The sequence below is a fragment of the Coloeus monedula genome (genome assembly GCF_965178545.1).
Source record: "Coloeus monedula genome assembly, chromosome: 34".
NCBI classification, from domain to species: Eukaryota; Metazoa; Chordata; class Aves; order Passeriformes; family Corvidae; genus Coloeus; species Coloeus monedula.
In genome coordinates, this window is record NC_138814.1 from 91,764 (window position 1) to 101,678 (window position 9,915).

Here is a 9,915-nt window from a genome sequence, read left to right on the forward strand (position 1 = left end):
CCCGGTAACGGTGATGGGGGGGGGGTTGGGGGGTCCTGGGGGGGATTTGGGGGGGGGTTGTGGGGTCCTGGGGGGGATTTGGGAGTCCTGGAGGTGGGGTGGGGGGATTCCAGGGGTGTTTAGGGGGTGTGGGAGGGGGTTTATGGGGTCCTGGCGGGGTTTGGGGTCGGTAACGGTCGGGGAAACCCCGGTAACGGTGATTGGGGGGGGGGGGGGTTGGGGGGTCCTGGGGGGAAATTGGGGGTCCTGGAGGAGATTCCAGGGGTGTTTAGGGGGTGTGGGAGGGGGTTTATGGAGTCCTGGAGGGGTTTGGGGTCGGTAACGGTTGGGGGAACCCCGACAAAGGTGATTTGGGGGGGGGTTGGGGGGTCCTGGGGGGTCCAGGGCGTGTGGGGAGGGATCTAGGAGGGGATTTGGGGTCGGGGGAGGATTTTGGGGGGTCCTGGGGAGGTTTCGGGGGTCTTGGAGGGGCTTGGGGGGGGTTGGGGCGGTTTGGGGTCTGTCACGGCCGGACCCCATCCGGTAACGGAGATTTTGGGGGGCACCGGCGGGGTTTGGGTTGATTTTGGGGGGTTCTGGACGGGATTGGGGGAAGTTTTGGGTGAATTTGGGGTGGATTTTGGGGTGTTTCGGATGGGTTTTGGGCGGTTTAGATTTTTGGGGTGAATTTTGGATGGTTTTGGGTGAATGGTGGGTGTTTTTGAGTGATTTTAGGTGGATATTGGGTGTGTTTGGGGCGGTTTGGGGGGGATTTGGGGCGATTTTTGGGTAAATTTCGGCGACTTTGGGGTCGATCCTGGCGCCCCCTCACGACAAGCCCCGCCCCCTCGCCCTCTGATTGGCCGGAGCTTAGCGGCGCCTCCCGATTGGCTGAGTCGGGGTGGGCGGGCGGTTCCTGCGCGCGGCGCCGGTTCCCATTGGCCGGCGGTGCTGTGGGCGGCTGTGATTGGCTGCGGGTGTGGGCGGGGGCGGTGTGCTGGCGGTCACGTGGCGCCGGTGTCACGTGGATCGCGCGCGGAGCGGCCGCAGGTGGGTGAGGGGAGGGGGGGACTGGGGATCGAGTCACGTGCGCGGGGGGGGTGTCACGTGACAGGCGAGGGGGCACCTGGGCGGGGTCACGTGACCCCCGCAACCCCCCCCCCCCCCTCCCCCGCCCTCCCGAGGTGTCCCCAAGGTGTGACACGGGTGTGACACGGGTGTGACACGGGTGTCCCCGGTGTCCCCAAGGTGTGACACGGATGTGCCGCGTGTCCCACAGGTGTCCCCAGGTGCCCCCAGGTGTCCCCGAAGTGCCCCCAGGTGTCCCTGAAGTGTCCCCAAGGTGTGACACGGGTGTGCTGCGTGTCCCGCAGGTGTCCCCGAAGTGCCCCCAGGTGTCCCCGAAGTGCCCCCAGGTGTCCCTGAAGTGTCCCCAAGGTGTGACACGGGTGTGACACGGGTGTCCCCGGTGTCCCCAAGGTGTGACACGGGTGTGCTGCGTGTCCCACAGGTGTCCCCGAAGTGTCCCCGGTGTCCCCGATGTCCCCAAGGTGTGACACGGGTGTGCCGCGTGTCCCTGAAGTGTCCCCAAGGTGTGACACGGGTGTTCCGCGTGTCCCGCAGGTGTCCCCAGGTGTCCCTGAAGTGCCCCCAAGGTGTGACACGGGTGTTCCGCGTGTCCCGCAGGTGTCCCCAGGTGTCCCCGGTGTCCCCATGGCTGCCGCCCGCCTGGGCCGGCTCCTGCCGGGCTCCTCGGTGCTGTTCCTGTGCGACCTCCAGGAGCGGTTCCGGGGCTCCATCGTCGCCTTCCCCCAGATCGTGGCCGTGGCCGCGCGGATGCTCCAGGTGGGGCACCCCAAAATCACCCCAAAAGGCTCCCCAAAAATACCCCCAAATCCTCCCCAAAATTCACCCGAACAGCCCTAAAAAAAAAAAAAACCAAAGAAAAACCCCAAAATACCCCAACCCCTGCCCCCCAAAAAAACCCGAAAATCCCCCCAAAAAACGTCAAACCCTAACCCTGAAAACCTTCCTCAAAAAGCCCCAAACGCTCCCCAAAAATACCCAAAAATCCTCCCCAAGAAACCCCAAAATTCCCTCCCCAAATTCCCCCCAAAACCCCACAAAACTCCCTTTAAACCCCCCCGCCCCAAATACCCCCAAAAACGCCCCCAAAAAACCCCAAAAATTCACCCCCTCAGGGCTGCCGGATTTTGGGGGTGCCCGTGCTGGTGACCGAGCAGCGCCCAGACATTTTGGGGCCGACGGTGCCAGAATTGGGGGCGCAGGACCTGCCCCGGGTCCCCAAAACCGCTTTCAGCATGGTGGGGGCTGCGGGGCCCCTCCTGGGGGACCCCAAAATCCGCTCCGTGCTCCTCTGCGGCATTGAGGCACAGGCCTGCATCCTGGTGAGGGGGCACCCCGAAATTTTGGGGCGTTGGGAGGTTTTGGGGTCTCAGGGCTGAGATCTTGGAAGAGAACCCCGAATTTGGGGGGTGCCTGGGGGAGTTTTGGGGAGGGAACCCCAAATTCGGGGGGGTTGGGGGGTCCTAGAGGGGGTTTTGAGGTCTCAGTGCTGAGATTTGGGGAGGGAACCCAACATTTTGGGAAGATTTGAGGGGGTTTGGGTGGTCCTGGGGGGAGTTTTGGGGAGGGAACCCCAAGTTTGGGGGATTTGGGGGGATTTTGGGGTCCCACAGTTGTGATTTACGGGGGGGGTCCCAAAATTTGGGGTGTCCCTAAAGGATTTGGGTTAAGGTTTTCCCACCCCCCCAAACCCCTTCAACCCCCGAGTTTTGATGTTTGGGGACTCCCGAAAACCGCCCAAATTCACCCCAAAATTTGGGGAACCCCCAAAGCAAACAGCCCTGGACCTGCTGGAGCGGGGGCTGGACGTGCACGTGGTGGCGGACGCCTGTTCCTCCCGCAGGTTTGGGGGGATTTTGGGGCACTTGGGGAATTTTGAGGGAGGATTTGGAGTCTTGGGCGGGTTCGGGAGGGCAATTTTGGGGGGTTGGGAGGGATTTTGGGGGGAGATTTGGGGGGGGGTTTCAGGTATAATATGGGGAGAGGTCCCAGCTATATTTGGGGTTTCCCAGGTGTAATTTGGGGGGTTCCCAGGGTGAATTTGGGGAGGGGTTTCCGGGATCCCAGATGTAATTTGGGGAGGGGCCTCAGGTGTATTTTGGGGCAGGGTTTGGGGGGGGGGGGGAGGGTCACAGGTGGAATTAGGGAAGGGGTCGCAGCCAGGTGGATCATGCTCTGGGTGGAGTCTCAGGTGTCATTTGGGGAGGGGTTTGGGGGGGGGGTCTCTGTGTAATTTGGGGAGGGGTCCCAGCCAGGTGGAGCGCAGCCTTGCCCTCGCCCGCCTGCGCCAGGCCGGGGCCTTCCTGAGCACCTGCGAGAGCCTCCTGCTGCTGCTGCTGCGCGACGCCGCCCACCCCAAATTCAAACAGGTGAGGGGGCCACGCCCCAGCCACGCCCACCCCAGTTTAGGCAAGTGAGACCACGCCCACCCAGCCACGCCCAGCCCCACCCCAAATTCAAACAGGTGAGGCCACGCCCACACTCACCTGCAGGGCCACGCCCACCCGGACGCACCCTGTTAAGCCACGCCCACACAAAAGCCACGCCCTTTCAGGCCACGCCCATCTGACAGTGACCCCCCCCCCCCCCACAAATGGGTCAATTAGGGCCTGGTTAATGTGGTAATTAGGGGTTAATTAGGGGCTGGTCAGTTGGTTCATTAAGGTTAATTAGAGGCTGGCTAGTTACAGTTAATTAGGGCCTGGTTACTGTGTTAATTAGGGGGTGGTCATGTGGTTTGTTAGGATGAATTAGAGGTGGCATAATTAGTGTTAGTTAGGGGTTAACAAGTGAGGGTTAATTGGAGTATTAGGATTAATTAAAGGCTGTTTATCAGGGGTTAATTAGGCACTGGGTAATTAGGGTAAATAGGAGCTGGTTAACTTGTTAATGAGGGTTTAATGAGGTCTAATTAGAGCTAATGAGCATTAATAATCCATCCACCAGATCCTGCCACTGATCAAGGAGCCCCCACCGGACACGGGGCTGATCCTAGGGGGGCCCCTGGGGACACTGGAGGGGCTCTGAGACCCCCAAGATCCCCCAGAATTACCGAAAAATACCCCGAAATCAACCTCAAAATCAACCCCAAAATCCACCCCAACCGGGGGGGGTCAGAGCTCCCCAAAGCCCCCCCAAATCCCCTCAAAATCTCCTCGAAATCCCCCAAAATCCCCCCAGATTTGGGGGGTCAATAAACACTGCCCCTGCCCCCAGAACTGAGCACTTTGGGGTCTTTTTGGGGGGTCCCTGGGGGGATTTGGGGGTCCCTGCGGGGTCTCGGGGGATTTTGGGGGTCCCCAAAATGGGGTTGGTGTCTCCCTTAGCTCCGCCCCCTAATGATTGACAGCTTCGTCCCCGCCCCCTGCTTGATCGGCGCCCCACCCACCACGGCCACGCCCACGTCCCTTGATTGACAGCGCGACCACGCCCATTTGTAGGCTTCTTGGCCACGCCCCCGAAATGATTGACAGCCGCCTCCCTCGGCCACACCCCCGCCGTTTGATTGACAGCTCCGCCCCGCCCCTTCCCCCCTTTTCTTAATGAATCGCCCGTGGGAGTGGGCGCTGGCCACGCCCCCTCCGCCCCCATTGGCTGCCCTCAGCCAATCAGCGCCCGCCCCTCGCTCTCCCCCCCCATTGATCCTCCCCCCCCCCCCCACCCCGAGCCGCTCCGTCCTGCGGGGGCTTCGTGCCGGCACCGCGACCCCCGAGCCCCCCTAAAACCCCCCCAAAACCCCCGGGCGCCCCCCTACGCCCTTCCCCGGCATCCCCAATTCCTCCCCAGAACCCCCAAAATTCCCCCCAGACTCCCCCCCAGGACCCCAAAATTCCTCAGATTCCTCCCCGGACCCCTTTGGGAACCCTCGGTACCCCCAAAATCTCCCCGGCGCCCCCAAAATCCCCCCCGGACCCCGTCAGGACCCCCCCATTCGTCCCCGGTGAGTGACAGCGGTGGCGGTTTGGGGGGGCACGGTTGCCATGGGAACGGGGCTGGGGGACAGGGACAGCGAGGGTGGCACCGATGGATGGCGAGGGGGGGGACAGCGGGGGGGTGACAGCGAGTGTGGCACTGAGTGTGTGACACCGAGCGTGTGACAGTGACAGGGAGGGTGGCACTGATGGCAGAGGGTGGCGGCGGGGGGGTGGCAGCGAGTGTGGCACCGACAGGTGGGTGACAGCGGCGGGAGTGTGACCATGAGTGTGACACCGGGAGTGTGACAGCGAGTGTGACACCAGCAGTGTGACAGCGAGTGTGACACCGGGAGTGTGACACCGGGAGTGTGACACCGGGAGTGTGACACTGGGAGTGTGACAGCGAGTGTGACACTGGGAGTGTGACCAGGAGTGTGACACTGGGAGTGTGACACCGGGAGTGTGACAGCGAGTGTGACACCAGCAGTGTGACACCGGGAGTGTGACACCGGGAGTGTGACACCGGGAGTGTGACAGCGAGTGTGACACCAGCAGTGTGACACCAGCAGTGTGACACCGGGAGTGTGACACCGGGAGTGTGACACTGGGAGTGTGACCAGGAGTGTGACACCGGGAGTGTGACAGTGGGAGTGTGACCAGGAGTGTGACACTGGGAGTGTGACACCGGGATGTGACTGGGAGTGTGACCAGGAGTGTGACCAGGAGTGTGACACTGGGAGTGTGACACCGGGAGTGTGACCAGGAGTGTGACACTGGGAGTGTGACACTGAGTGTGTGACAGTGGGAGTGTGACACTGGGAGTGTGACAGCGAGTGTGACACCAGCAGTGTGACCATGAGTGTGACACTGGGAGTGTGACCACAAGTGTGACACTGGGAGTGTGACAGCGAGTGTGACACCGGGAGTGTGACCAGGAGTGTGACACTGGGAGTGTGACACCGGGATGTAACGGTGAGTGTGACACCAGCAGTGTGACCATGAGTGTGACACTGGGAGTGTGACCATGAGTGTGACACTGGGCATGTGGCAGCGAGTGTGACACCAGGAGTGTGACACCAGGCATGTGACAGTGATGGCAGGGGGGTGACAGCGAGTGTGACACCGGGAGTGTGGCAGTGAGTGTGACAATGAGAGTGACACCGGGAGTGTGGCAGTGATGGCACTGAGTGTGACATCAGGAGTGTGACAGTGGCACCGGGAGTGTGACACTGGGTGTGTGACACTGAGCGTGGCACCGGGCGTGTGGCAGTGACCCTGGGAGTGTGACACTGATGGCAAGGGGGGGGTGACAACGAGTGTGACACCAGGAATGTGACACCAGGCCTGGGAGGGTGGCAGCGAGCGTGTGACACTGAGTGTGTGACAGTGAGAGTGACACCGGGAGTGTGACAGCGAGTGTGTGACACCGAGCGTGGCACCGGGCACGTGACAGCGACGCTGGCAGGGTGACACTGCGGGTGACACGGGCCCCAGGAGCCTGGCAGGGTGACAGCAGGTGTGACACCGACGGCAGGGGTGTGACACTGGCACCGCGTGTGCGACACCCGCGGCCTGGGGGGGACAGGGAGGTGACAGCGGGGGTGACACCGACGGGGGGACCCCGACAGCCTGGGGGTGACACCGAGCGTGTGACACGGACAGTGACACCGGGGGCTGACGCCGCGATTTTGGGGGGATTTTGGGGGTCCCGGGGGTGTTTTTGGGGGGGGGGGGTGGGGATTTTGGATTTTTTGGGGAGGATTCAGCGGATTTTGGGGTTTTAGGGGGGATTTGGGTTTTGAGGAGGAATTTTGGGGTCTTTTGGGGGTATATTTGGGGTTATTTTGGTGGTGTTATGGTTACTTTGGTGTTTTGGGTGTATTTTGGTGGGTTTGGGGTATTTTGGGGGTTATTTTTGATGGGTTTGGGGTAATTTTGGGGGGTTTGGGGTTGTTTTGGTGATTTCGGGGCTAGTTTGGTGGTTTGGGGGTTATTTTGATGGTTTTGGGGTTATTTTGGCGGGTTTGGGGTATTTTTGGTGGTTTTGGGGGTTATTTCGGGGTGGGGGAGGGGCGCTGGCGGCTCCGGGCGAGGGTGGGGGAGGGGCGCGGTTGCCGGGCGCGGTTTCCGTGGCAACGGGCGATGCTGCCTTGGAGACGGGGGGAGGGGAGGGGCGCGCGCGAAGCACGACGGGAAACGGGGAGACCCCTCCCCCCATCATCCCCTCCCCCCCCCACAGGAGCGACGGAACCCCCCGAGACCCCTCCCCTAATTACCCCTTCCCCTCATTGGGATCCCCCTCCCCTAACTGGGGTCCCTTCCTCTAATTACCCCCTCCCTCTAATTACCCCCCCCCCCCCAATTCCCCCCTCCCCTAATTGGGGTCAAATTGGGGTCCTCCCTCCCCCTAATTCCCCCCCTCCCCTAACTGGGGTCCCCCCTCCCCCTAATTCCCCCCTCCCCTAATAAACCCTACCCCCTAATTGGGCCCTCCCCACCCCCACCATGCCCCCACCCCTCCCCCCCCTCCTCCTCCTCACCCTCCTCCCCCTCCCCTCCCCCTCCTCCCTCCCCCCCCTCCCTCCCCCTCCCCTTTCCCCCCCTCCCCCTTCCCCTCCCCCCCCCGCCGCAGCCACCTCCGCCACAGCGGCGGGGGCGGGGCGGCGGGGGGATTCCCCGGGATTCCCCCGACGTCAGAGGGGATCCCCCGGAGCTGTGCCACGGCTACTATGACGTCATGGGCCATTACGACGCCGCCTTTAATTGCTCGACGGGCGCGTTCCGCTTCTGCTGCGGCACCTGCAGCCTCCGCTTCTGCTGCGAGCACCGGGGCGCGCCGCCTGGAGCAGCGCCGCTGCACCAACCTGCGCACCCCCCCCTGGGCCGCCACCGCGCCCCCCGCCCCCTCCCCGGGCGCCCCCGGCCACCCCCGCGGCGACCCCCGCCACCCCCGGGCCGCGCTGGCGGCGGGAGGGGCGGGCGGGGTCCCGTACGTGGTGTGCGGGGTGGTCAGCGTGGCGCTGGCCGTGGCCGTGGGGGCCAGGGCGGTGTGGGGGAGGGGGGGCCGGGGGGGCGGGGGAGGGGCGGGGGGGGCGCGGGGGGATGGGACAAGGTGGGATATGGGGGGGGGGGGGGGAGGACATGGGGGGATGTGGGGATGGGGACCGGGGACACGGGAACCGGGACAGGGACACGGGAACAAGGACAGGGACACGGGGATGGGGACAGAGACACGGGAACCGGGACAGGGACACGGGGATGGGGACAGGGACACGGGGACCGGGACAGGGACACGGGGACAAGGACAGGGACACGGGGACGGGGACACGGGGATGGGGACATGGGGACGGGGACAGGGACACGGGAACCGGGACAGGGACATGGGAACCGGGACAGGGACACGGGGATGGGGACAGGGACACGGGGACAAGGACAGGGACACGGGGATGGGGACAGGGACACGGGAACCGGGACAGGGACACGGGAACAAGGACAGGGACACGGGGATGGGGACAGGGACACGAGAACCGGGACAGGGACATGGGGACAAGGACAGGGACACGGGAACCGGGACAGGGACACGGGGATGGGGACAGGGACACGGGGACAAGGACAGGGACACGGGAACCGGGACAGGGACATGGGGACAAGGACAGGGACATGGGGACAAGGACAGGGACACGGGGACGGGGACAGGGACACGGGGACAAGGACAGGGACACGGGAACAGGGACAGGGACACGGGGATGGGGACAGGGACACGGGGACCGGGACAGGGACACGGGGATGGGGACACGGGGATGGGGACAGGGACACGGGAACCGGGACAGGGACACGGGAACCGGGACAGGGACATGGGGACAAGGACAGGGACACGGGGATGGGGACAGAGACACGGGGACCGGGACAGGGACACGGGGACAGGGACACGGGGACCGGGGCAGGGACACGGGAACCGGGACAGGGACACGGGGACAAGGACAGGGACACGGGGATGGGGACAGGGACACGGGAACCGGGACAGGGACACGGGGATGGGGACAGGGACACGGGGACAAGGACAGGGACACGGGGACCGGGACAGGGACACGGGGACGGGGACACGGGGATGGGGACGGGGACACGGGGATGGGGACAGGGACACGGGGACAAGGACAGGGACACGGGGACCGGGACAGGGACACGGGGACAGGGACGGGGACATGGGGACGAGGACAGGGACACGGGGATGGGGACAGGGACACGGGAACCGGGACAGGGACACGGGGATGGGGACAGGGACACGGGGACGGGGACAGGGACACGGGAACCGGGACAGGGACATGGGGACAAGGACAGGGACACGGGGATGGGGACAGAGACACGGGGACCGGGACAGGGACACGGGGACAGGGACACGGGGACCGGGACAGGGACACGGGGACAGGGACACGGGGACAAGGACAGGGACACGGGGACCGGGACAGGGACACGAGTGTGGGGCTGGGGACATCGGGCCGGGGACACGGGGACAGAGCGGTGCCACGGCCGGGGGGGCACAGGGCGCGCCACCAGCTCTGGGCCCGATCCTGACCGTGTCCCCCCCGTGTCCCCCCGATGTCCCCCCCGTGTCCCCGATGTCCCCGGTGTCCCCCCCGATGTCCCCCCCGATGTCCCCGGTGTCTCCCCGATGTCCCCGCTGTCCCCCGGGTGTCCCCGATGTCCCCGATGTCCCCGATGTCCCCGATGTCCCCGCTGTCCCCCGGGTGTCCCCGATGTCCCCGATGTCCCCGCTGTCCCCCCGGTGTTCCCCGGATGTCCCCGATGTCCCCCCCGATGTCCCCCCGCTGTCCCCAGGGCGCTCGTGGACGTCCTGCGGCACCAGGCGGGGGGGGGCGGAGCGCGGCCCGAGCGCCGCAGCAGCAGCGGGGTCCTGCCGCCCCCCCCTCCCGACACG

At 64.6% G+C, this 9,915-nt stretch overlaps 1 protein-coding gene across 1 annotated transcript; it reads left to right on the plus strand.

The window, feature by feature from the left end:
• The first annotated feature begins 964 nt into the window (after positions 1-964).
• Positions 965-4,272, plus strand: ISOC2 (isochorismatase domain containing 2). The gene is made up of 6 exons (XM_082299760.1): positions 965-1,029; positions 1,666-1,824; positions 2,181-2,387; positions 2,838-2,908; positions 3,317-3,434; positions 4,012-4,272. Exons 2-6 carry the CDS (start codon positions 1,693-1,695, stop codon positions 4,090-4,092), a joined length of 609 nt encoding a protein of 202 aa, XP_082155886.1. The 5' UTR covers positions 965-1,029; positions 1,666-1,692; the 3' UTR covers positions 4,093-4,272.
• The last annotated feature ends 5,643 nt before the right edge of the window (positions 4,273-9,915 follow it).

What these genes read in the sequence shown, in the direction of transcription:
- ISOC2 (XM_082299760.1), top strand. Translation starts at nt 1,693, where the DNA reads ATGGCTGCCGCCCGCCTGGGCCGGCTCCTGCCGGGCTCCTCGGTGCTG. An exon ending in AGGCACAGGCCTGCATCCTG is followed by an intron (nt 2,388 to 2,837) that starts GTGAGGGGGCAC and finishes GAACCCCCAAAG; the next exon opens with CAAACAGCCCTGGACCTGCT. An exon ending in CCCACCCCAAATTCAAACAG is followed by an intron (nt 3,435 to 4,011) that starts GTGAGGGGGCCA and finishes TCCATCCACCAG; the next exon opens with ATCCTGCCACTGATCAAGGA.